This window comes from Zootoca vivipara, chromosome 2 (assembly GCF_963506605.1).
Source record: "Zootoca vivipara chromosome 2, rZooViv1.1, whole genome shotgun sequence".
Taxonomy (NCBI): domain Eukaryota; kingdom Metazoa; phylum Chordata; class Lepidosauria; order Squamata; family Lacertidae; genus Zootoca; species Zootoca vivipara.
The window spans coordinates 16,580,939-16,608,808 of record NC_083277.1 but is presented as its reverse complement, the minus strand read 5'-3'; the positions used below and the strand labels follow the sequence as shown (position 1 = coordinate 16,608,808).

General features: G+C 46.7%; 1 protein-coding gene across 4 annotated transcripts; it reads right to left on the bottom strand.

Moving 5' to 3' along the window:
• Positions 1–1,042: 1,042 nt before the first annotated feature.
• Positions 1,043–27,464, bottom strand: ATAT1 (alpha tubulin acetyltransferase 1). Of its 4 annotated transcripts, none has more exons than XR_004692038.2 (12): positions 27,305–27,462; positions 24,778–24,838; positions 24,259–24,350; positions 23,270–23,330; positions 22,650–22,763; positions 21,814–21,915; positions 19,417–19,462; positions 14,205–14,276; positions 13,215–13,434; positions 4,741–10,875; positions 3,352–3,403; positions 1,043–1,510 (listed from the first exon to the last, which is right to left on the bottom strand). XR_004692038.2 is itself a non-coding variant. In XM_035107250.2 (12 exons), exons 1-12 carry the CDS (start codon positions 27,397–27,399, stop codon positions 1,180–1,182), a joined length of 1,344 nt encoding a protein of 447 aa, XP_034963141.2. In that variant the 5' UTR covers positions 27,400–27,464; the 3' UTR covers positions 1,043–1,179. The 4 variants fall into 4 exon arrangements, 2 of the variants coding, with proteins under 2 accessions (XP_034963141.2, XP_060127202.1); XM_035107250.2 differs by having other exon boundaries at positions 4,741–4,838; positions 27,305–27,464; XR_009557078.1 differs by having other exon boundaries at positions 3,352–10,875.
• Positions 27,465–27,870: the final 406 nt, after the last annotated feature.

Sequence of the window (27,870 nt, the reverse complement as noted above, 5' to 3'; positions counted from 1 at the left end):
CCTTCATGTTCACCCTGCCCTGTTTGGACAAGGTGCTGACTTACCTTTGCATGAGTTAGTGCTCCTTTCCAGCTGGTACAACGTGGAGGCAGAAGCAAATGCCAGAGCCTATAATAGTTTGCCTAAATGGTTTAAATTGATGTGGCCACTACCACCAGAAGAGAATACTATATGGGGAAAAATTCTAACATTTGCTTTGTTATTAAAGCCTTGAGGAGCTTTGGCCTAGACACATTAATAAGTAAACAAATGAATGAGAAAACATTAATAAGAAAACAAACAGGAAGGTAAAAGACACAGGGAGTGAACTTAGCTGATTTTGTAAGGCATTTGTTCAATGAAATAAGTATGAATTCACTTTTCAGTGGTGGCTAATTTGAAATAAATGCTCTACTAAGACCAAATTCGTGTAGATTATATTTAGTCCAGTTAGGAAAAGAAATATACCAAATTGGAAGAGGTAGATTTATATCTAGATTAAGCAGATCCAGAAGTGCTAAATCCCTTTTGATTAAATTGGACCAAGTTTATTTCCTGCACATGCTATTTATTTCTTCCTGTATTTTCATTCTACTGCTCTTCATATTCAGGATAAAGGCAAAGGAAGTGAGTGACCTTTCCCTTCTCAAAGTTTGTAGGAAGTTTCAACCTTGTACCAAAACAATTATTGAAATTTTGAATTCAGGCTTTCCTATTTTTCACATCTTCGGATGGAGCAAAAACCCACATAAGAGTTGCCAAGTAAAATTTGGCTGGCGCATTTCAGCACCGGTATCTAAATTCTGTAAAAATTCAGGCACTTTAAAGTTTACAAATGCAGGATCACCTAATTAAACGGACTTTCATTAAAACGCTTGTTTCAAATGATGAAAAAAGAGGATTTCAAATTGAACGGTGCTGGCAGGAAATACAACAAAAAGGCACCACATCAAGGTGAGTGAGAGGGATATAGTGAATGGCATGCTTCTTCTGCAGAAGGAATCCAGGGCAGAAGGAAAAGGAGCAGGAAAATGCTAACAATTTAATGCCAGAGGTAGGAGGCATTCCAGGTAAGACAGGTTGATCCAAGTCAATATGTCAATAAGAGAAGAATCTCAGCTAATTTAGTCCTCTTCCTCATATCGGCAAGATTATCTGTTGCTGGCTGAAGACTACAGCCACGAGTGCAGGCCATTCCTCTCACCAGGGTCTGGTATTGCAATACAGATACTTGTGGTGGATCCATTTGGCTTCATAGGGGCTCCCTGCTACTGTCCATTGTGATGTCAGATTGTGCCACCCTCTGTTCTGCTGCGGGGAGAGTCTGGCCACGTGATGGCCGTTGTCACAGGAGGGTTGGCTGTTCGTGACTGCCAAAGCATAATGGTCCTTAATCCTTTCTGGAGGAGCTGGGGTCATAAAAGTTTTGAAGTCCATCCTCTGAGGTGTAGCTTCTGCAGAAGGATGAGCCGTCTCTCCCATCTGCCCGAGGTTGGCTGGTTCTGGGGGGATGATGATGGTGCTGTCCAGCCTAGCGGAGAAAACAAATATCATCATCATTATCCCTTTTAACATATGTGGTGGTCATGTAGTAAGGTTAAAGCTTACTAGGAAATGACACACAATGAATTGAAAAGGATGTTCAAAATAACTTCAGGGGGGGGGGGAACAGAGGCTTTTCCTTTGGGAATTATAGGGACAGAACTACCTAAACTGTATAGCAATTTATTTATGTATGCCACTACAGCAGCAAGAATGTTACTTGCCCAAAAGTGAAAAGAAGCAGAAGTCCCAGCAAAGGAAAAATGGATACAAAGACTTATGGGGACATGCAGAAATGGGGTGCGGGTGGCACTGTGGGTTAAACCACTGAGCCTAAGGCTTGCTGATTGAAAGGTTGGCAGTTCGAATCCCCGCGACGGGGTGAGCTCCTGTTGCTCAGTCCCAGCTCCTGCCAAACTCGGAGTTCGAAAGCACGCAGTGTGAGTAGATAAATAGATAAATAGATAGTGAGTAGATAAATGCCACTTTCACTGGCAGGAAAGTGAACAGTGTTTCCCTGTGCTGCTCTGGTTTCACCAGAAGCGGCTTAGTCATGCTGGCCACATGACCCGGAAAACTGTCTGCAGAAGCAGACAAACGCTGGCTCCCTCGGCCTTTAAAGCAAGCTGAGCACCGCAACCCCAGAGTTGTTCGCGACTGGACTTGATTGTCAGGGGTCCCTTTACCTTTACCGAAGAATAAGAAATCAAGATAACAAACTTTTTTTTAATAAAAGAACAGAAATGGTTTGTTGAATATTTACAGATTAAATTGCAAACAGATAAAAACATTGTCAGAGTTATTGTAATAACCTGCAGTTTCATAAGAGGATATATTTAAAGTAGATAATTGAAGGAGAAAATTAAATGATATGCAGAAAATATTTAAAAATAAATTTAAGGAACCACAGAAAGAGGGGGAAGTAAGTTTGAAATGTTAAATTGATTGTAAAACTAATGAAATGTATAAGCTTGAAAAGTATAAATAAAAACTTTGAAAATAAATAAATCATATGACATGATCCAAAGGCTAATGGTGGTGATGTTCAGTTTTTACACAATCCTTTTAAAGCAATTCATCTAGACTGGAAGTACAAATTTGATTGCTGTTGTTGTTTAGTCGTTTAGTCATGTCCGACTCTTCCTGACCCCATGGACCAGAGCACGCCCGGCCCATGGGGTCACAAAGAGTCAGACACAACTATACGACTAAACAACAACAATCAAATTTGAACTTCCAGTCTAGATGGCAAATTTGATATTGCCATCCTATTCAGAGCCTTCATTAGCCACTGTTGCCTTTAAGAAGCAGAAAAGTATTTGGGCAATATCTAACTAAATCGCACTCAGAGTAGACCCACTGAAATTAAGGGATTTGATTTATTTACATTCACAGCGAACAACTGGAAGATTCCTAGCAGTGAAGGAGGGAGAAAAAGTGGCTACTGTGTTTGGAGGGAAAGAAATAAGATAATTTCCCTACAGGGATTGAGATTGTTCTCTCCTGCGGGTGGGGAAGAGCTATAGCTCAGTGGTAGAGCATCTGCTTTGCACGCAGAAGGTCTCCGGTTCAATCCTCAGCCCCTGCAGGTACCACTGGGAGTGGGAGAAATCCCTGAACCACTGCCAGTCTATGTAAACAATACCAAGTGGGACTGTGCCACCAGGAGGAACTGTAATATACTTGCAGTGCTGCTGCAGGCTGAATTACATAGGTGTGTTTGGTTAGACGGTCCTGCACCTAGTAAAATACCAAACCAGAATAGCTTTTGGTGCCTTCAGTTGTTTTATTGCAACAAAAGTCATGGGATAGGGAAGTAACAAGAAGTACCTATCTGATTCCTGAAGCTTTCTGGGTGAGCTGAGGTTGTCCTCTAAGTCATCTAGAGAGGTAGGAAGAAACCAGACAAATGCAGCATTTCAGTAGTACAGACATGACAATACCCCGCCACCGCCACCATCCCCTCCCAAATTCTTCATACTGGAAGGCAGGCACACTATATTAAAACTAGCCCTTAGGCAGAAATCTCTCAAACATCAGCAAGTAATAGCTAGAAAGAAACCAATCAGAGCTTCGTCAATTAATCTGTTCCACATGGTTGAGACTGCTTTTGCACAAGGCCAGAATTTGATATCAAGGACCTAATTCAAAAATCCTGGGAACCACAGCTTGGGTTTTTCTTTTTTAAAGAAACATCTAGGGCAGTGTTGTTTTTTGTCCAATAGGAACATAGGAATCTGCCTTACAAACAGACCAGACTATTTGTCTATGTAGCCTAGTACAATTTACAAAACACATCCTTTGGGTATATTAAAGTTCCAGGGTCAATCCTTGAAATCTTCCGTTAAAGGATCCAGGTCGGAGGGCTGGAAAAAGATCTCCTGCCAGAGACAGCACAGGGCTAGGTGGACCAAGAATCTAACTCAGTATCAGACAGGTTCAATGCTTGCTTTTTGTACTGTCTCTCATAAATCGTGAGCCTGCAGACAGGGACTGTTACCTGTTAATACCTGCGCAGGGCTGAGAAAACTTGTAGCACTTTAGAGCAAATAATAATGAGGCATAACATTAAATAAGCACTGTAGAGGTGCTATAGAAACGTTCACCGTGAACAGCGCAATCCTAACTATGCCTACTCAGAAGTAGCTCCTATGGAATTCAGTGGGGCCGACTTCCAGGTAAATGCAGTAAAGATTGCAACCTGGGGGAGTCCTTTATGGGCTAGGATCCCAGTGCTGTAATGCAAGTGTGGGGGAACCTTTGGCCCTCCAGACATTGTTGAACTACAGCTCCCATCATCCTTGGCTATGCTTGCTGGGGCTGATGGGAGCTGCAGTTCAGCAACATTCAGAGGGGGCCAAAGGTTCTCTGGATCCGCTGAAACAGTTAACCTGTACAGTGGTACCTCAGAAGTCCAATAGAATCCATTTCAGAAGTCCGTTCGACTTCCAAGAAGTTCGGAAACCAAGGCGCGGATTCCGATTGGCTGCGGGAAGCTCCCGCAGCCAATCAGAAGCTGCGTTGGACGTTTGGGTTCCAAAGAATGTTTGCAAACCGGAACACTCACTTCCAGGTTTGCGGCATTCAGGACCCAAAATGTCCGAGTACCAAGGCGTTCAGGATCCAAGGTACAACGGTATTTGTCCCACTACCCAGTCCCTTGAGAAAAAGCTGGCTATAGATCTGGGAATGTCTCCTATGCCTCCAGCGGTCACTTACTTGCTCTTTTATCGGAATGCTCCACGGCTGGGGCAGAGTTCTTGAAGCGGCTGTAAGAAGACCTCTGAGCCATGAGGCTGTCCTTTAGAGTGCCTGTCCTGGAGGGCAGGAGGGGGAAGACAAGCGGGAGGGTGGAGATGAAGCGGCGGCAGCAGAAAGCAGCAGGTAGGGCAGGAACAGCAAGCAAGGATACAATGGGACAAGGATGTCCCACGGGGAAAGGATGCACAGAATGAAATCCATCCAGTGGGGCACAGTCCCACCCCCCCATTCAAAAGGAATTATATTGCAGAAGGTTGTACCTGGAGGGCAGAAGTGAGCAACATTGCAATGTACTTTCCCTTGTACTTGGACGACGTTACTTTATATCAACCCTCCGCCCCTACATGGATTCATTACCCCAACCCTGTATAAGGTAGGTTAACTCAAGAGGGGCAAGCAATCTGCACAAGGCAAAGGAGAGGTTTGAACCAAGGTTTCCAGGGTTCAGTGTCAGTGCTCTATTTGCCTACTATATTACACCAATTCCTGGAAAGGGAAAGGAGAGGATTTGCAAGTTATTCCAGAAGCCAGCAGATGCGGAACAAAAAAGACAAGACCACACGCATTGAAACTTTAAAAAAAAAAATCAAACTTTATTGAAATGTAAACAAAAGGTTTTGTATTTTCCATGCCAGACACCAACAGCCAAAGGCAGTTCAGAGTCTCAGGTGCTTTGATAAGAAGAGAAAGGGGTTGGGAAAGGCAAGCCTCAAAGAGCAGTGCTTCTCAAGCAGCCAAATCTGAATTTAAAGAGATGGGGGGGGCAATGTTGGGAGTTCCCCACATCCGAGCAGCTTTTGAAGTCCATTGTGTCCAGGAATAAGGGACATTACTTGGGCCCATGAGCTTCATTCTAGAGAAAAGCTTAAGATGCTAAGCAAACTTCTGCCTTGTCCACAGACATCATCTCTCACTCAGCTTCACTCCCCCCCCCAGTTAGCAATATTGGGTTGAGAAGGGTGGGCTTTAAAGATGGCATCTGGGGATGTGCTATAAGACGCAAGAACTGGCTATGCTAGGTCTGTCCAAAGGTCTGTCACAGCGTTCAACTGGATGCTCCCAGAGAAAAATGCTTCCAACAGGCATGGTGAAAAAAGCCATTCCCCCATCTGGCCTCAACATCTAGAGAACAGAGCAATACTGAGATGTACCCAAGGCTAGTCCTACTCAAGAGTTGACCTACTGAAGTTAACAGACATGACTAATTTAGGTTCCTAAATTTCAATGAGTTTACTCTGTGTAGAGCTTAGCTGGATATAACCTATTGTGTATGAACTTCAGAGGGCCCCCTTTTTAAAACCAGGCATAGGCAAACTCAGCCCTCCAGATGTTTTGGGACTACAGCTCCCATGATCCCTAGCTAACAGGACCAGTGGTCAGGGATAATGGGAATTGTAGTTCCAAAACACCTGGAGGGCCAAGTTTGCCTATGCCTGTTTAAAACCATAAAGGCTGTCAGTGACAGACCTAGCCAATGCTATTTTTCTAGAAAAAGAGGTGCTGGAACTCACCATGAATACCTCCCTTGTTCTCTTATAATGCCAATGGCGCTCACCTGAGAGGTGCCAGAACTGAGTTCCGGCTAAAAGCAAGCCCTGGACCACTGCAAAATTATCAAGGCTGCCCCAATACATTTGATGCCTCAAGCTCATCGTAACCCCCACCTTTTTCTACATGAATCTTACTTAACACTTGGGACGGGACAGCATCCACAGCAGAGATTAGCAGACCACTTGGCACATGCAGCTCTATTCTTCAGCCCTTCCCTGCCACTCGTCACCTCTCAGCTTTTGCCACCTGAGGCAGCTGCTTCCCTTTGCCTAGTGGTAGCACTGGCCAGCCCTGACATTTATAGCAAATTCGCTGGTGAAGCTCAGTATCATTCAGGGGCCTGGTCTAAGTTGTTAAGAGTCAAATTTAAAAGCAGCACAAGCAGCACAAGCCAAATACTCGAAGAACTAGATAGCCACTAGGTTGTTGTTTTTTTAAAAAAAGAGAGAACAGATTAGATTTAGCCATAGAGGATAGGAGTATCGTAAGCTATTAGAAATGCTAAACTAAAACAGAACTGCAAGAATGACACCAAGTACCAGTTACGGAGGACAAAGAGTAGCAGGAAAACCATCTCCTGCATTATCTTCTTATAAACCTCCTGGAAGCAACTAGCTGGCTGCTGTTTGAAACCAAGTGCAAGATTAGGTGGAGCAATGCAGCAAGGCAGTTCCTACGTTGTTAAGCAAAGTGGTCTCCTGTTACAGCCGAGCCCAAGCTACTTGATGGCACAACCTATGCACATACGAGGGCAGCCCACACTGCCACGATACAACTGGCGGACCACAAAGGGTGGCGACCATTGGCACATTCAGCGGGCAGTGCTTCAACCTACCCGTCTCTGGCCTCTGCAGTCTCCTCTCTTTCGATGTGGTGTCACAGGAGCACAAAACAAACTGCATAAATGAGGATGCCGTATGCCGGACTGCGTGTGGCACTTTACAGTTCTGCCATTTCAGCGCACATGAGGAATATAGTATTGGGCTCTGATGGTAGCATCCCAAGTCTCATGAATTTTCATTAAATCTGTGAGCCTGCGTGTGATGACAGATTTGAAATCAGGCAATGCCATGATTTCAAAGCTCAGAAGCCTGAGGAGAGTCCGAAGGGAAAAGGCAGAGTTTCATTGCCCCTGAATTTTAATCATGGCCACATTTTTATCCTGCCCTTTCGCCAAACCGCTCAGGCAAGCACATATGACATCTGTATCTCCGCCCCCATTTTATCCTCACAACAACCCTGTGAGGTAGGTTAGGCACAGAGAGGGAAAGGGGGGGGTAAGGTCACCCAGTAAGCATCAGGGCTGAGTGCGGATCTGAATCCAAGTCTTCCCCATTCTAGTCCAACACCCCATCCATCACACCACATGAGCTCTATATAGTTCCCTTGCTCCTTATATTATTACTACACCTACTGGTTAAGTAAACATCTAAATTACAATAGCTAATCCTGCCAACCTAGCAGTTTGAAAGCACGTCAAAGTGCAAGTAGATAAATAGGTACCGCTACAGCGGGAAGGTAAACAGCATTTCCATGTGCTGCTCTGGTTCGCCGGAAGCAGTTTACTCATGCTGGCCACATGACCTGGAAGCTGTACGCCAGCTCCCTTGGCCAATAATGTGAGATGAGCGCCGCAACCCCAGAGTCGGTCACGACTGGACCTAATGGTCAGGGGTCCCTTTACCTTTACGCAACCTCATTTGCAAGTTGCTAAAACAAGTTGCTCCTTTCCCTGGCACAAGAGTTTAGGCTACCTTGGCACTTTTATCCTCAATATATGTTCACTTGCTTCTCTGGCATAGTAATTCTCTGGCTGGCATGCCCAACACCTTTCAGTTTCTTGCTGCTGGAGACCAATCCCCCCCCTCTGAGGCACGCAAGACCCAACTCTCATTCTAGGGACTTCTAGTTCCCCACTTCTCATGCTCTAAACCTGTCCATCTCCACTCCCAAGTCTGAAAATAAAGGCCAGAGCTTCTGCTTCTCAAGCTGAGGTATCCATTTTACAGCCCTGTAAGGGTCTCTCTCCTGCTTTGTGAAGACAGGGGCAACCACTGTAGGTTTTGTCACCAAAGCCAGGTCCTTCTACGCTACATCCCAAACACATCAGCAGCCTCAGGGGTGACATTCTGAAAGGAATTCAGGGAAGAACATGCTATAGACACAATAATGTCTGAAGGCAACACACAGTTGGCAAATCACAAAGTGGAGGAAGATGGGAGAATGCAGGGAGGTGGACAAGGCAGGCAAATCAGCTTCTTGCTTCCTCTCTCTTAAAATTTGGCAAAGAGGGTGAAACCACTGCCAGTGTTGTGTTCTATGGAAGCTGGGTTACGTGGAAACACGATTGTGGTTCTCACGTTTCCACCATAACTACACTAAATGGAAGCTCAATAAGTACCTTTGGCTACAGTCGCAACTCCATTAGGAGTTAATTTGGGGGGTGGCAGGGGGAGAGGAGGAGATACTGAAGGAGAACTAGGTGGATTTCGCCAAGAATAGCTGTGGTCTTTGCTGGGCCCAACTCTGCTTTAGAGGGATGCATCATGGAAACTTTCCCAGGCCTACTCTGAAAAAGCAGAGCCCCAGCTTTGTAGGCAGACAGACGCTCCCAGGCACAATCCTTCTGAATACCAATTGCTGGAAACTACATGAGTGTTCGGGTCCTGCATGTGGGTTTCCCACAGCCATCTGGTTGGCCACTGTGAGAACAGGTTGCTGGACTAGATGGGCCATTGGCCTGATCCAGCAGGCTCTTCTTGTGCTCTTATGGTGGGGAAGCTGTGGCACCTCCAGATGTTGTCGGGCTCCCATCACCCACAAGCCCTAGAGCAGATATGGCCAACGATCAGGGATAATGGAGTTAGGAGTCCAGCAATATCCCCACCTCCAACCTGGCATCTCCAGGACAAGGGTTTCAGAAAGCAGGAAAAACTCCTTTCTGCCAGTCAAATTAGACTGCACTGGGCCAGATGGACCAATGGTCTGGCTCGGTACAAGGCCGCCCGATTTGTTCCTCCTATATATACCTTAAAACAGAACACACTGTAGCCTAATTTGATGTCTCAGCCACTTCCTCCAAGGTAAGGGTAACAGGTATCTAGAAAGTGGCTGAGGTGCATAACGGCAAGGGCGAGGGAGAAAAAAGGGCATTCCTTCAGAGTAAGGGACTATGCGTGGGGGTGTGTGAGGGCAGAAAAGGGAGTTTATAGGGGTTTCATAGAGACCCCTAATGCCTGCCCACTAGTTCAGCCTTGCAAGTAAGTTTACAGCAGCTCCTAGCCTGCCCATCTATCACTGTTATAGTTAAATCGTCCTTCCGGCCTGTCCATATATCAGCCTCTGCCATTCACAGCACATGGATACAAAACACACCAAACGCAACAGGGAGCCTGGCCACAACTGGGGGAAAAACTAAAACTAACACGCTATACCGTACGTTTTTCAGGGATCAGAGCACTTTGTCAAAATCCACAATGAAAGTGGAAGGGATTCCTACTGACTAGCCAAACGTGCAGGAGAAATATCACGGGCCCCAATTTTAATAATATGAGGCTGCCAGAACAGCTCCTCTGACTTGGGCTCTGCTAAAAGCAGTGTATCCCACATAAAAGGAAACAGGCTTTTGAAGCCCTACAAGAAATAATAATAATAATAATAATAATAATAATAATAATAATAATAATAACGCAAACTCTGTTTATCAGAGATAACAGCAGGATGTGTCCGCACCACAGGTTGATGCCTCTTTACGAGGCTCTGAAGTTAAACTGTCTCTTACCAATCTAAAACTCACAGGCGGCTGGCCAGGTGGCGCCTAACACTGTAAATCCAAAACCGTACCTGCCTCATGGTGGTAAGACTATATTAACCATTTCAATAATTTGCTTGTTTTTAATAGTAAAGTAAAATCTGCCATCTGAGGTGGGTGATCTCATCCCATCTAATAATACATCCAGTCCTGACAGTGTTACGTTTTGTCACCAGTCCGACGACTACTCATTTAATCTATGTGGCCAGTTTTTTCAAAAGTGAAATCTTACAGAACTAAGTGATAATTTACAGTAAACTTGCATTGTCTTCTTTGGATCCATGATTGGCAGGTCACAACAGACGGCTGACAGGTCTATATGGCGACAGGCAGCAGACCACAGTGTCAAAGAGTGTATACTTGGGACACCAATACTTTCCCAGCTGTAAGCTCTCACCGCTTTGGAGCTGAAGCCCAACTTAATAAATAATTTGAATTTTGTTAAAGCCCAGCTTTGAAAAACGCAGCTAGGTTCCTTTCCTTAAGGGCGTTCCGGAATCTTGGCATTAAAAAATTGAAGACCAAACACACACATACACACAATATAAATAAACCCACATCCTTACAGGTTCTACCCATAAAGCTTATAAAAAGGAAGGGATGAGGAAATTGGATGTAAAACCAATTTTTCGCTGCTAGAAAGAACTCAAGGACACAAGTGGAGGCCCAACGGCTGGGTAGACACAGCAGAGACCGGCGATCAATGGCTGTTTTCAGCACGATTCAGGGAGCTGGTGGTGGAGAGGGGGAGGAAGAGAAGAAAGGAAAGGAAAGGGGGGGAAGAGGAGGGGATTGAAAACAGAAAAAAAGAAAGAGAGGTTAGACCCCCAATCAGACCATTTGGGGAAAATCTATCAGGTTAAGATACCGAAGAAAACATCTCACTTCTGAGAGACACAGTGCTAATGGATAAATGGTACTCTGGAAATGGTGGATATATTATGCTTTTGGTGCTGGATTAAGTGCAAGGATGAGTATGATGGAAGGCAAGCATTAAGGAGGGGGAAGGAATGTGAGGATGCTGCCATGGCAAGAGGATAAAGAGCTGTGTAGGGCAGCAAGACCTTTCTAGAACCTCTGATTTCTGAAACTTCCTGAGGCCCTGCCTACATTTCTCCAAACCTTTTATAGCATATCAGATACTATTCACTGTTGTGTGAAATAAATATGACCCAGGGCACTCTTTATTCAAAGGAACAAAGGTGAAAGTGCATGCAATTAGAACTGAAGACCCACAAAAAAGTTTTTTTTTAAATAACTGCATTAGAAGCATGCATGGAAAATGTGCAATACAAAAGTGTATTTCATCCACAGCAACATCCACAACCTAAGATTAATATAGCCTGGTCATGCAAAACTGGCACATCTTTACGGCTTTATAGCTTTCGAGAGCCACAAACAAATCAAACATAATCTCATCTAGCACTCAGTGAGCCAAGTTCAAATCTAACATCCTTTTGGCATGTCAGATGCAAAGCAAACTGACAAACTGCAAGCGCTCAGTCCCATTTCATGTGGTCTGCATGTGATCGAGACCAATTCTGCCAACTAGAGAATTGCACAGAAGAATTAGCCACCCATGGCCATAAGGAATGATATGCAGGATTAAATCCTGAGAGGGAGCCTGTGGGTCACTGCAGTGCAAACCTCTCTATTCCTATGCCTAGGGCAGCTCAGCTTTGCCATCACTTTCTGTACTTTCCCACATCTCACTCAAGGTTAACCCTGTGCCTAAATGAGCACCTCTCTGCCCCTCCCCTAGATGTGCAAGTCCCACATTTACTGCTGAAGCTCTGTTGTATTTGCAACTCCACCCATCCATTCTGCCTCCATTTATCTTGGCTCGCTGCTGCCACTGTCCTCTCTGATTCCAAGTCTGCCTCTGGCACTCAGTCTCTAGTCCCAACCTGGCCTTTTAACTCCTGTGTCCAGGAAAGGGTAAGCACATTGTAGTAACTAGGTACCTACGTAATACACTAGCAACCACTGCCAGGTGGAACTGGAGGTAGCTAGAAAGAGCATTGTAGCTGTTTAAGTAACTACAACGTGTTCATCCTTCTTCCCTGTACTGTTCACACAGTCAGTATTTTCCAGGGTCTCAAGACATACAGCTTTATCCCAGGGATTTCAACATCCATCACCCAATTCCAGATGGTACAGTTTCAAAATAGGGTACTGAGCACAGTTAGTCTTCTCCAAATCAGTTTTCATTTTACAAAGCAAGATTCTAGCCCCTAGGGCAGGCATAGGCAACCTTGGCTCTCCAGATGTTTTGGAACTACAACTCCCATGATCCCTGACCACTGGCCCTGTTAGCTAGGGGTCATGGGGGTTGTAGTTCCATAACATCTGGAGAGCCAAGGTTGCCTATGCCTGCCCTAGGGTATGAAGATATGTTTGAAGGCAAGTGGGCAATGCCTGGTGAAGTCTCAGAAGCCAGAGGAACTGCTGAACAAACTTTTTTTTTATTGATTTACAGTGGGAGTATTCAGTACCTTGCACAGCTGTATTTCCCCATCTCACTTGACTAATATAAATAATAATAATAAATAATAATAATAATAATAATTTTATTATTTACAACATGCCCATCTGGCTGGGCTTCCCCAGCCACTCTGGGCGGCTTACAGCATATATTAAAAAATTGTAAAACATCAGACATTAAAAATTTACTGATACAGGAAAGTAAAGTCAGAATGAAATATGTAAAAGTAAGCCGAACTACACAAATCATTTCATTTTGTAATAATTTTTACGGGCAGCAGAATTCAGTTTTTCTTGTCAAGGATTTAGAATGTCTTGATGCATAGTTTGAACTACTTAAGTTCAGGAAACAGACTTCTCTGTTAACAAGGCCCCAGTGTGACAAGACCAAAAAAAAAAACCAGAATCTGAAGTCATTTGGAAATGAAATGCCTGCTAGTGTTTTGATACAGAGATCCTTAAGGATTGTCTACTTCCCAAGCTCAACAGAAACAATATTCTATTCCACACGTACACAGAGAGAGGGGGGGGGCATTCTTTCCCACCTACTGCAAGATTTTCAGATACCCCACATCTCCATCTGTACCTGGTTCTCCGCCTCTGTGAAGCTGGGTCTCCGGGCTCACCATTCATCAGAAGGTGGGCAGTTGAGTGGGGCGGGCAGAGGCGCAAGTTCTTCAGCAGCTCCTGCTCGTTGAGGAAAGGCTTGAGGCAGCTTCGCACTGGCGAGTTCCCCAGACTGCTGGAGCGGGTCAATGAGCGAGACTGGTTGAAGGGCCAGGGTGGTTCAACTTCTTGCTTCAGGACTATTTGTGGGGAAATATATATATATAAAAGGTTCAGTCCTCGAGTTCCTAGAGAGGCCCAAGGTATGCTATTCAAAAAGGCAGCCACTCTGGGTCCCTTAAAAGCAACAGCATCACCATCACCTTCGCCTTCTCGCTTGCTGTAAGACCAAAGACCCAGGGAACAACCTTGCTTTTTTTCTCCCACTCGCACTACAGGAAGCTCAAAAACAGCTGCATCCTTACTTATGAAAGGCCAGGTAGGACAAAGTTTGAGCATTTTCTTCTTTATGTAATGTTTCCCTGGCATCCTGTCAGGGGACCAGTTTGGAACTGGCACATTCTAAAAGGTGGCGGCTGAGCCCCAGGATCTTGTAGTTCACTTCCTAGACAAGGGAACCGTTTTTCTTTTAAAAAAAGCCCGCTCACTTCCAAGCTTGGATGGAATTTAGATTCTTCTGACTGAAATCAGTCTCGGATTTCAAAACTGACTTGCCTCTTCTCCTACTCCCCAGCCTCTTCTAAATCAAACAGCTACCGTACCCCTAGTGATCTAACTGCGACAAGTATCATGGAACCATGAACACATAATATGCACATTCCTCTGCTTCATGAAGTCAGCTGGTCTCCACCCTACCCTGAGAACCAACACGAAATGGGTTCTCTTGTCTTGGTGTCATTCACAACTTGCCCCCTCAATCTGGAGGCTGATTTGCAACGTTCCCACAAAAAAGAGAAACGCTTAAACCCACTTCCCAATCCAGAAGCAGCCTCAGTTATCAATCTCTTACACTCTCGATCTGTTGAAGAATATGGTTTTATATCCCCCTCTTGACGCTTTGCAGGCAACTTTCTCATTGGAGCTGCGAGAAGAGAGAGTGAAAGAAAGATGAGTAAGCTTTTCAGGAGGAAGGGAGGAAGGGAAAATCAGCTAATCACATACAGTGGTACCTCGGTTTACGAACACCTCGGGTTACGAACTTTCGGTTTACGAACCATCGAAACCCGGAAGTAAGTAACCCGAGGTTTCCGAGGCCCATGAAGGCCTCCATGGAGGCATCGGAGCGTCCGCGACTGGGACGCAGCCACGGAAGCACTCCGATGCCTTCACGGAGGCAAACTGCACAGAAAGGAGCCTTTCCCCGATGCGAGTGCCCTGCGCTGCGGCCGCCTCTCAGTCAAGGCGGCTGAGTAAAGCGCGGGAACCCCGGGGGGGGGTTCTCTTTGGAAGCTCTTACCTCGCGCTTAGAAAAGGGCTTCCAGCAGCAGTAGCAGCAACAGCAGTGAGAGGTTTTGCGAGTCGTTTCGCTGCACGGCGGTGGCAGCGCTCGCAGCTCTCCTTCCCCCTCTCTCTGCGGTGCCGGCCGGGCGACCTTCCTCCTCCTCAGAGCAGACGCCACCACCAGACTCCAGGACTGGCCGGGGTGGCTCGCGGTGCGCCTGGCTCTGGTTGGAGCGGCGGCGGCAATGGCGGCTCTCTCATCCCCGAGCCTCTCCACTCCGCAGGGGCGCAATGGTGAAGGCCCGGCTTCGCTTCTCTTGACCCCTCCGCGAGGCCGGGCCTTCACCGTCGTGCTCCTGCGACGTCTCTCCACCTTTGGCGTCGCGCTCCTGTCGAGAGGCGTCGCAGGAGCGCGAAGGTCCGCTTCTCTTGAGCCCTCCGCGATGCCGGCTCAAGAGAAGCGGGCCTTCGCTGTCACGTTCCTGCGACGCTTCTCCACAGGAGCGCTACGGCGAAGATGGAGAGACGTCGCCGGAGCACGAAGGTCCGCTTCTCTTGAGCCCTCCGCGAGGCCGGCTCAAGAGAAGCGGGCTTTCGCGTCGCGCTCCTGCGACGTCTCTCCACCTTCGCCGTAGCGCTCCTGTGGAGAGGCGTCGCAGGAGCACGAAGGTCTGCTTCTCTTGAGCCGTCCGCGAGGCTGACTCAAGAGAAGCGGGCTTTCGCGTCGCGCTCCTGCGACGTCTCTCCACCTTCGCCGTAGCGCTCCTGTGGAGAGGCGTCGCAGGAGCACGAAGGTCTGCTTCTCTTGAGCCGTCCGCGAGGCCGGCTCAAGAGAAGCCTTCGCTGTCACGTTCCTGCGATGCCTCTCCACAGGAGCGCTACGGCGAAGGTGGAGAGACGTCGCAGGAGCGCGACGCGAAAGCCCGCTTCTCTTGAGCCGGCCTCGCGGAGGGCTCAAGAGAAGCGGACCTTCGTGCTCCTGCGACGCCTCTCCACAGGAGCGCTACGGCGAAGGTGGAGAGACGTCGCAGGAGCGCGACGCGAAAGCCCGCTTCTCTTGAGTCAGCCTCGCGGACGGCTCAAGAGAAGCAGACCTTCGTGCTCCTGCGACGCCTCTCCACAGGAGCGCTACGGCGAAGGTGGAGAGACGTCGCAGGAGCGCGACGCGAAAGCCCGCTTCTCTTGAGTCAGCCTCGTGGACGGCTCAAGAGAAGCAGACCTTCGTGCTCCTGCGACGCCTCTCCACAGGAGCGCTACGGCGAAGGTGGAGAGACGTCGCAGGAGCGCGACGCGAAAGCCCGCTTCTCTTGAGCCGGCCTCGCGGAGGGCTCAAGAGAAGCGGACCTTCGCGCTCCTGCGACGCCTCTCCACAGGAGCGCGACGCCGAAGGTGGAGAGACGTCGCAGGAGCACGACGGCGAAGGCCCGGCCTCGCGGAGGGGTCAAGAGAAGCGAGGCCGGGCCCTCACCATTGCGCCCCTGCGGAGTGGAGAGGCTCGGGGTTGAGAGAGCCGCCATTGCCGCCGCCGCTCCAACCAGAGCCAGGCGCACCGCGAGCCACCCCGGCCAGTCCTGGCGTCTGGTGGTGGCGGCGGCTGCTCTGAGGAGGAGGAAGGTCGCCCGGCCAGCACCGCAGAGAGAGGGGGAAGGAGAGCTACGAGCGCTGCCACCGCCGTGCAGCGAAACGAATCGCAAAGCCTCTCACTGCTGTTGCTGCTACTGCTGCTGGAAGCCCTTTTCTAAGCTCGAGGTAAGAGCTTCCAAAGAGAACCCCCCCCCCCCGGTTTCCCGCGCTTTACTCAGCCGCCTTGACTGAGAGGCGGCCGCAGCGCAGGGCACTCGCATCGGGGAAAGGCTCCTTTCTGTGCAGTTTGCCTCTGTGAAGGCATCGGAGTGCTTCCGTGGCTGCGTCCCAGTCACGGACCCTCCGATGCCTCCGTGGAGGCCTCCATAGGCCTCGGAAAGCTCTTGGTAGAAAGTAAAATTATTGTTAAATTGCTGCTTTAGGGGGTGTTTTTCATCGCCTGGAACGGATTAATCCACTTTCCATTATTTTCAATGGGAAAGTTTGCTTCGGTTTATGAACGCTTCGGTTTATGAACAGACTTCCGGAACCAATTGTGTTCATAAACCGAGGTACCACTGTATAAACATTTTATCTCATATAAAATAAATAAAAGAAAACAAAACAAAATCTTATTCCAACCATGAGAAGCAGTCATCAGGAAGATCCCTTAATAATCAAAATAGTTCAATACTGGGAGCTATATAATAAAAAAAGGCAAAAATAGAAATACTGTAAGATGAAAATAGGAGAATAAGTCCAGCAAAACCAGTGCAATTTATCAAAGTATGCTCTGATTCTTATATTCACAAAGAGGAGATCAATAAACTCTAGTTCATCTCATTGGACTAATTGCACTCGTAGAAGTTGATTATTAGTAGGTTAAAAAAAAAAGAGTATCATTTAATTATTTCCCTCGTAGATTTAAAAGAACGAGTCTGGGGTGGACCTCCTTTTTATACCCCTAATGTTTGCCCAATTAATTTCAGTTTAAATAAACAGTTTATTATCCTCTTGGTAGTTAATTAATTCTAGGCTTTAAAGTTTTGGAAAAGTTACTCCTTTGATGCACGGAGCTTGAGGCTTCTCATCGTGGAGCTGTGTTGGAGCTTGGTGCTTTCAGCTCAATCTCGCCCCCACGGCTCTTTTCAGAATGGAGAGCGGGACAAGAATCAGAATTGTGCTGCTGGACCCCTTTGAACCCAAAAAGAACCTTTTGGGCTTTCTCAGGGGTGCACAGTGCCCGCGTGCTTCCCCCAGAACTCTCACGATGAGCGAGCCGCTCACGGAGAACAGAGCTCGCCGTCTGACGCCATTCCACGGTAACCCAGAAATGGGAGTAGGGATTTTAAGAGCTTTTTCTGAGCAACCAAATGAATGGCAGTTCTAAACTGTGTGGGTGATCATCTAAGAATTAACCTAGAAGAACATGATTTCATGAATGGTAGTTAAGGCATGCAATAGGAACAGTCCCTTAATTGTATTCAAAGATCTAGCCAACGAGCAAAAGCATGTGTAGGCACTCTACTCAGGAAGTTCCAGGAACAACACTGGAAATCTGTCATTAGACAGAGGGCCCTCACTTCCTTTTCTCTGCGTTTAATTAGCATAATTGCCATTCCATTTTCAGATTCTTGGCGGATGCTGAATCACAGCCAACAGGATGTAGTATATTTGTTCTACACTAAGATTAGCTTGAAATTATTACTCTCAAACCCCCACCAATGCCACCAATATAAATCCATGGTGTGAGATTCTTATTAATGTAAAGAAAGACTTCAGTTTTTGGAGCTGTTAATCTTGGGGGAAAGGATAACATTGTACATGGTGTAGACCAGCGTTTCTCAACCGCTGTTCCGCGGCACACCAGAGACGCTGGCTGGTGTGCCGCGACGTGCGGCGACGAGAAGGGCGATTTGCATTGAAGGGAGGGTGGTGTGGTGGCTGTTGAGAGCTGCGCTCGCCCCGCGTCGTGACCCGGCCGGCTTCCTTTCCGGCGGGTTAGTGATGGATATTGGCGGCCGCCAGGCACGTGACAATGCAAATCGCCCTTCTCGTCGCCGCACGTCGCCGCAAAATTTAGACAAACTAAACTAAAATTTAGACAAACTTAAAGAAGCTGGCTGGATGAGCTCAACCTGAAACTTGCTGAGCAAAGGATTGTGCTGGCAGAGAAATCAGCGGCTTGTGAAGCCTTATTACAGGAGATTGCAACCAACACAGCAATTGGCAAGTGTTTCTTACAGTCATAATTATATAGTCAATATAGGGCGGCACAGAGTTAAATTTTTTAACTTTTTTAATGGTGGTGTGCCTCGTGATTTTGTTCATGGAACAAGTGTGCCTTGGCCCAAAAAAGGTTGAGAAACACTGGTGTAGACAAAATGGGGAGCTTTTATCCCTCTCTCATTATACTGTACTGTACTGGGGACATCCATTCCCAGGACAGAGAAAAGGAAGCACTTCATTACACAATGGATGACTAACCATGTATGGAATTCAGTACTCAAGATGCAGTAATGTCCCACCAAGATGGACGGCTTATTCAAATTCATGGGGGGGAAGGCTATCAGTGGCTAATAGCCATGGTGGTTATGGCTCTACTGCCAAGTAGACTGCAATATCCTTTCAAATATCAGCTTCTAGGAATCACAAGTGGGGGTTGCACTCAGGTCTTGCTTCTGAGCTTCCCTTGGGCATTTGGTTGACTACTGTGGGAAATGGGGTGCTCAACTTGATAGGCCTTGCTTTTATTTTGGACCAAAACAGCATCCATACTTCTGAAGCCTTGAAGACTTGGACATTCTGGCTATTTGGATCCAGAGGGTTCCATTTTAACTTCATTACAGGCATGGAATAAAGCCATTCCATTATTCAGCTCAAGGGTGGGAAACAGAATCCCGTGGTCAGTCACGTGCTTGTGTAAACCATCAGGCCACTGTGCACAACGCAAACACTGAATTCTAACATGTAGATTTTGGAATCCTTAACATTACAAGCTGCAAATATTTAGTATTCATCAGGAGATGGCAAAGGTAAATGACACGCAAAATGCTCAGAAGCCAGCCTGTGTTGACGGAGATCTTTTTTTAAAAAAAAAGTGAAGAAGCTTTTATACTGTTCGCCTCTTCTAACCCTTCTCATGAGCAGCCCCCCACTCTTAATCACATGCAGAATCAAAGCAAAAGGACATAGCAATATTTATGCCACTGACTCACCATGGTGGTGGCTGAAAAAGCCCTGGAAAATCACAAAGTTGTTCACCTGAAAGAAGAAAAATAAGATTTTTAAAAAATCAGCCAGAAAACCAAGCCTACACCACTGTTCCAAGCTTCTTGTGAAACACATTTGTAGGGCTCCCTACAGATACCTCCCCGCTCACCCTCTTTTTTGCAGCTGGTCTGCATATTTGCTTCGGGGGGGGGGGAATACAACTCTTAAGGGTAGGGGCTTAGTAGCAGAGCATATGCTTTGGATCTTGGTTTGTGCAATTTGTAAGCCTTCCTTTCACTACATGGTGACAAGTCATAAAAATAACATATAAAACTGCAATATGCACACACAAAACATCAAACTATCATTCAATTAATCATTAGCTAAACACTTATTACAATATACTTGGAAACAGGCAATGAAACATGATCGTACTGACTGGCTACCCTTTAAATACAATCAATCAAAGATTCCCAGGAGTTTTTGAGCACAAGGTCTTCAGAACAGGGTAGAGCAGAGAAAAGGAACCTCTGGCCTTCTGGACACTGTCAGACTACAACATCCATCACTCTTGGCTATTAACCATGCTTGCTGGGGTTGATGGGAGTTGGAGTTCAACAACGCTGGAGGGCCGTATGTTCCCCACTACAAGGCTAGAGTGTCTGCTGCGTGGTATAAGGACCTGTGCAGCATCCTACACCCCTCCTCTGTGATGCTTAAGCTAGTGGCACCATGACCAGCTCCCAGCCTGGTTCATGGCACATTTACCAGTGTGCAGTTCCATTAAAGTGTTGCCACTCAGAACCACCTTTGGGTGACCCAGAGAATGGTCAAGATGCAAGATACACTTTTGCTGCTTTGGGGCTCTAAGCTGCCTAGACGGAAAATCATTTGGGAGATCAAAGTGGCTCTGAGAGGAAGTGCCAGGTAGAATAAGAGAGCATTCAAAATCCATTTTATTCTTTGCTTCCTGCACAGCACACAGCTATTCCCAACTTTTCTGGAGCCATTCCCTTCTTGCCCCACAGTCTGTGTAAGCTTAAAAATGAATACTTTCAGAGATGATGGACACGAACTCAAGTGAATAGGTAGCCGTGTTGGTCTGAGTCGAAGCAAAATAAAAAAATCCCTTCAGTAGCACCTCTGTTCAAGTGAACAGAGTATTATAGAATCATAGAATCATAGAATCATAGAGTTGGAAGAGACCACAAGGGCCATCCAGTCCAACCCCCTGCCAAGCAGGAAACACCATCAAAGCATTCCTGACAGATGGCTGTCAAGCCTCTGCTTAAAGACCTCCAAAGAAGGAGACTCCACCACACTCCTTGGCAGCAAATTCCACTGCCGAACAGCCCTTACTGTCAGGAAGTTCTTCCTAATGTTTAGGTGGAATTTTCTTTCTTGTAGTTTGAATCCGTTGCTCCGTGTCCGCTTCTCTGGAGCAGCAGAAAACAACCGTTCTCCCTCCTCTATATGACATCCTTTTATATATTTGAACATGGTTATCATATCACCCCTTAACCTTCTCTTCTCCAGGCTAAACATACCCAGCTCCCTTAGCCGTTCCTCATAAGGCATCGTTTCCAGGCCTTTGACCATTTTGGTTGCCCTCTTCTGGACACGTTCCAGCTTGTCAGTATCCTTCGTCAACTGTGGTGCCCAGAACTGGACACAATACTCCAGGTGAGGTCTGACCAGAGCAGAATACAGTGGTACTATTACTTCCCTTGATCTAGATGCTATACTCCTATTGATGCAGCCCAGAATTGCATTGGCTTTTTTAGCTGCTGCATCACACTGCTGACTCATGTCAAGTTTGTGGTCAACCAAAACTCCTAGATCCTTTTCACATGTACTGCTCTCAAGCCAGGTGTCTCCCATCCTGTATTTGTGCCTTTCATTTTTTTTGCCCAAGTGTAGTACTTTACATTTCTCCTTGTTAAAATTCATCTTGTTTGCTTTGGCCCAGTTGTCTAATCTGTTAAGGTCATTCTGAAGTGTGATCCTGTCCTCTGGGGTGTTAGCCACCCCTCCCAATTTGGTGTCATCTGCAAACTTGCTCACAATTCCCTCAAGCCCATCATCCAAGTCATTGATAAAGATGTTGAACAAGACTGGGCCCAAGACAGAACCCTGTGGCACCCCACTAGTCACTACTCTCCAGGATGAGGAGGAGCCATTGATGAGCACCCTTTGGGTTCGGTCAGTAAGCCAGCTACAAATCCACTGAATCCATTATTACATTAGCTATCAAACTGCATTGAGGGTGATTTCTTTATAAAACAACCACCACCAAGTGGTGTATACATTTTATGAAACAAATAATAAAATAAGTCAAAATGTGAAGGAATTGCTGTTGCTTTCTTCCATCCTGCCTTCCCATCACAAAGAGACCAGCTCACCTGGGGAATAGTGTCACAAAGATTATAGTGTTTCCGGAGGAAGCAGAGCAGCTTCTCTGAGGGGCGATCCACAGCCAGTTTGTGAGGCTCCACTCGCTCTTGCTGAGGGAGGGGAGACAGAGAGAAGTGAAGATAAAGGTTGGGGACTACAGCTTCCACCTCAAAAGAAGGGGTAAAATTTAGGAGCTGGATTTAGGAGCTGGATCGCCAGCAGCGAGTTTCTATGAACCTTGAAAGGTGCAGTAACAGGAAGGACAGGTGAAAAGAGATATCAACAAAACCAAAGCAACACTCCCAACAGCAGCTGCTGTTATTTACAGAAGAGAGGTGCAAGCAGCTTGCTAAGGCTGTGAAGCAACCCACAGGGCAAGAATGTTAAACAGTAGCTCCCAAGAGCTTGTTCCAACCCCATCCAGGTCAGCCTGGCTGGGTGAATTAATTAGTGCCCATTGGGATAACCATCTGCACTGGTTCCATACAGCTAAAATTAATATGAACCGAGAATAGCTCCAAGGCCATAGAAACCACAACATCCACAAATAAGCATTGTACATGGGATGGGATGTGTTCTCACAGAGATAAAATATCCCCTGGAGAAGACTCTGTGGAGAAAGTGTATTTCACGCCTGTTGTCTAACTGATCACCTTATCTGTGGTCAAGAATGAAATCTCCACACAGATTGATTCACTGTGAAGGGGATTGAGCCTTTAACTGTAGGAAGTGGGCACATGGAATACAGGGATATATGACCCAGCCAGGATATTACAAGGGCAGGGGAGAGAGAGACAGACAGAGACAGAGACAGAGAGACAGAGGAGAATATGCAGAGGCACACCTGCAACATGTAATGGAAGAGCTCCTTGCCATAGCCATGCCTCTGGAGGGACTCATGGATATAAAAGTCCAATACGCACAGTGGTTCCACTTCATTGTGAGCTCCGTGGCGGTCCTGAAAGAAAGGAGGAAGACTTGCAAGATGCGTATCTATATATAAAAACAGAGCAGAGTACACAGAATAAAAACAGACATTTCATACTCACCATAAGTAACAGAGCTAAAATATCTGAGACACTTATATCAATACATGCTAGCTTATGCTTACATTTCTGAGACACTCTTGTTTAAATCAAATTGTCAAATGCTACTTTAAGGAAATTCAGGCCCCATGTTGTGACCTAGCACGCAACACGATTACAACAAAAACCAATCTATATTGCTAGCACTTTCATTTTAAAGATCTTCCTTCCTTCTACCTCCAACACATACAAATGTCAGCTGACTTCATGGATATTACAAAGAAGGAAGGCAGTTGTCTCCACCTAGTTCTGCTAGATCTCTCAGTGGCCTTGGTATCAAATCAACCACGATTCTTTAAGGAAGAATCCTGTTTGGTACCAATGACCCTTTCAGAGACAACTGCTCTGCACACAAAGGCAACCTCCCATTGCAACTTACCAGTACAAAGAGTTTCTTGTATCCCACCTTGAGGAAGCCAATTATGACTCCTTTCCCGGCCCTGGTAACAATGAAGAAAAGATACAAACCATTAGTTAGAGATGTATGAACAATGGGCCACTGAGGCAGAGGAGGGCTATCATTTATTACTGTAATGTATTTATTCCTGACGGCGCCACAGGATCTACAGTTACTTAGAGCCAAAACATTATCTGCAAAACACCTGCTTATTTACACTTTTAGGGCGAGTGATAAAACCTGCTGTATAAAATTGAGATAAGGGGCCCAAGGGAGACTATCAATCTCCCCTAACCTGGTGCTTGCCAGATGTTTTTGACTACTGCTCCCATCAGCCCTGACCATTGTCCATGATTACCAAGGCTGACGGAAGTTGGAGGCCAACAAATATCTAGAGGGCCAAAGTGTCCTCATCCTTGAACTAGAGGCTAGATGATTCGGAGTAGCAAGAGGAAACAGTATTATTAAATAGAGAGGGTTTTTTGCTTTTCAGATTCCAAAATTGTAATGATTTATGCAAATCAGGAAAATGTATGCTATTCCAAGAGCAGAGGATTTTTGGTCAAGAATGTCACAGATAGAGAGAAAGCAGCATACAGATACAGGAATACATGGAACTAGCAACTGTGAGGGACAAGCAACTGTGATGAAGGAAACAGGGCAAGATCTCCCCACCCACCCAATGAAAAAGAGGGGGAACTTTGATATTTCAAGGAGTCTGCAAATCCCTGAAAAACATTTCTATGGTTGCTACGGCTAAGCAGATTGTGTAGAGTTCCTATGTATGGTTCAGAACAACAGTCTTTTCTTGCTGTATCCCAAGATGTTCCCATAGAAATGGCTTGGGCTGCAATCCTATGTACACTTACCTGGGAGTAAGTCCCACTGAACTCAGTGGGATTTACTTCTGAGTAGGCATGCAAAGGACTGGACCCTTAAGACTCCAGCCCCTCAGTCGCAGCCACACTCACGTTTTTGCTTCACTGTCCTTCAGAATGTAGAGAACATGGCGGTTGGTTTGCATCCGTGAAGCGCTGGTGATTGGCGTTGGCAGATTCTGGGCCTGAAACCCAAAAGTTTTGTTTCACTGACTTGCGAAGATTTTTTTTTTAAAAAAGGACTTGGAAGGGCAACTGAACAAACTGATATCTGAACTGGAGCTTATATCCCTTGGAGAGAAAAAGATCCCCTCTCTCCTTTCTTGCATCCTCTAGGCTGAACTAAACTGCGAGACAGTGCATCTCCCAGGACAGAGCAACTTAAGACCTACAAAGCCAACCACAGCTGCTTCACCTGTGCTTTTGCCCAGGCATTTAGGAGATTATTCATTTTCAATGAAACTGTTTTTCCCACCCACCCACTTCTGCTCCACAGTTATATTTGTGTTTTAGTTACAGTTTTAAGTGAATTGGCCAAGGCTTACAAGGGATAGGCAACCTGGCTTCACACACATCCTCCTGTTTACCCAAAAACCATAATCCCTGACCCACCTTGGCAGAGGCCCTGCCCATCTCATCTATGATCCTCATGAGCTCCTGCTGATGATCCACCCTGGCCATGAAGAAAAAGAGAGAGAAAGAAAAGCAACTAGGTTGAGAGCCTGAATAATCTAATCGAAGAGAAACCTAGAACAGGAAATGGTCCAAATACTTGAAGGAGGAGAGGAATCGTTGACACTTTGGAGGCAGCAAAGTATCAGGCAAGTTCTGCAATGTCATAGCCCCGGGACAGAAAGAAATAATAGGAGGTTCCTGGAATTGACTGAGCACGTTAGGAAAAATAGCAACTCAAAACAGAGATAAATTTTGGGAAAGGTTTAAGGCTGCCTAATAAAGATCCACCCAGGACGCTAAGCAGAAGACAACTGCTGCTGGATCAGACCAGAGTACCATCTAGTAAAGCATCCTTTTTCCCTCAGTAGCCACTTCATGTTTCTGGGAACACCACAAGCAGCATATGAAGCTAACAGCCCTCTCCTAGTGTTGCTGGCAAAAGGATAAGAGATTAGTCAACAAAAGGTACCTCATCCATGCAACCAGGTAATCCTAAAGCAATGGGGCATCTCGCTGCTATACACTGTGGATGGATGGAAAGAATGATGCTAATGTAAACCGTCATTGCCCATATTGATGCTTCTAGACCATGGTTTTCAGACTCTGTTCTGAGAAATTCTAGGCTTCCTTGGAAGCTTATTAAGGGGTTCAGACAAGCTTCCATGAAAGGCAATTTGATCGCCATTACCTATTGGCCTTTGTAATGCTCCCCCTGTAAGACAGCTCAAAATACATACAGTTGTACCTCGGTTTGCGACCGCAATCTGTTCCGCGGAGCCGGTTCGGTCGCTCACCGAAGGCACGCTTCTGCACGTGCGCCAAGCACCGATAGAGTGCTTCTGCTCATGCGCAAGCTGCGCAGATCGCTTCTGCGCACCGAGCGCCACGGAACCCGGATGTAAACACTTCTGGGTCCGCGGTGGTCGGAAACTGAAGCGGTCACAAACGGAGGCGGTCGCAAACCGAGGTTTGACTGTACTAGATCACCACCTCCATTATGAAGGGGTAACTGTGGAACCCCAAACACTTAACAAGAACCCTACATCAGGGTAGGGTACCCTGGCCCTCAGGACTCTCACCAGGCCGCAGCCCTCATCAGCCCCACTTCACACCATGTATTTTTGACAGGATAGATTCATAATTGAACACTGATAATGTCTACTGGGTGCCTGGATGGAGGATGGGGAGGGGTGTGTCATTGTGTAAACGAAGCTAGTCTACTGTACAGAAGCTCCTGAGCAAAAATGTAAATGCATAAAGGATTTCCTACAGATATAGTGCCTGAGAAACACTGCTGTAAGACAACCGGAAAGCAGGGACAGTATCTGCCACAGGGGACTGCTGTATCTTTCTGTGCAGACTTATAGAACAAAAATAAACCCCCTGCGAAGCACATACAGCAACAGGGATCATTGTTCCAAGACAATAGATTAAAGCAGATTAGCCACCATTCTCAGGATGGCAGCTGTAGCTGATTTTAAATATGCTATCCCAGGCTGTGCAGGTAAGAGCAAAACTTTTACCGTAGTTACTTCACTTTAAGATTGTTCATGGTCAAACAGAGAACTATAAATCATGCTTTGAAGTAGGCCGATACTATTTAAACATCACTATTAACCATGTTAAATAATATTATTCTATACAGTACTATCATCTTCAAAAAAGTAGTAGTATCCTATTTGCTACAATCTTCTTTTAAATACAACAAACCAGGCGTAGATGCAACCATGGAGCAATGGACCTGTGAATCATTTATCATTTCTGTACCTACCCATCCTCCATCCACTTCAAGTGTCACAAACACAGGCTAACCCCCACTTTATTCCCAAAACATGTACTGTATGCGAACGTGAGGCTGGGATTCGAATCTCTTTTTCGGCTAGGTGACCTTGGGCAAGTCGCTATATTCAGCCTAACCTACCTCACGGGGTTGTTGTGGGAGGGGAGAAATGAAAACAACAGGTAGTGATGGGGAAGGCAGGGGGGAAGAGAGAACTACGTCTGAACAGCTGGAATTCCTTGAATAAAAAGTTGGGTACAGACGTTAGCATGTAAACAAAGAGGGAAAGAGCAAGAACATTCATGGCTAAGGTCACATGTCTGGGAATAAAGCCCCGTGACATTGACTTCTGAGTTAGGAACCAGGGTGTCAAAATTTATACCTACACACACAGTATATAAAGGTTGACACCTTCATTCCCAGGGGAAAGAGGCGAGAAGCAGCCAGGGCTATCAATTACCCTGCGCATGAGACAATAGATGGGCGTGGGAACAGCCGCCACGAGCGGCTCCTAGGGGCGTCACGGGCGCGCAGGGAGAGCGCCTCCCCGCGGTGCTCAGGCGCAACTGAGGGGGCGGACTGCCGCCCTGCGCTGTTTTCGAGGGGCGAAACGAGCCCCATAGGCGAGGGGTGGGGTGGGGGTATGACAGGCCCACCCAAAGCCCGTGCCGCTGCCACGGTTACCTGTGGGCCCCCCTCCGGCCCGACGGCCGCAAGTGTTGATCCACCGTCGTAATGCGCTCCGCGAAGAGCGCGTCCACGTCGAAGGGGAACTCCATAGCCCCGGCATCCGGGTCCTTTTCTCTCTGCCGCCCCGGTCGCGCCGACTCACGCCTCTGAGCGACGCGACGCGGCGCGCGCGCGGCCGGCCCCGCCCTTAGCGACCGGGCCTGCTGCCGGCGCCTCCGTTGCCAGGCTCGCCCTAGCAACCGGACGGCCCCTAGCAACCGCCGCCTTCCTCGCCCGCCGCCAGGCGTCTAGACTTGTAGGCCAGCCAGCGAGGGAACCTGCCTCTGTTGCCACGTTTACAACGCACATTCCCTTTGGAAGTTCAGCATTGCACTGGATGTCCAGCAGCACGGATGTCTGCTGACATACAGTACAGTATCTTATTTTACCAATCTGAAACATACTTTCATCTCTGTTGCTACTTTGTTTGGAGGAGGCAGCACCTTTGCAGCTTTCACCAGTCTTCTGTTTCTTAATAGGCTTTTCGGGCACTGCTTGTTTTTCCTTTTCACCTTTTGGTC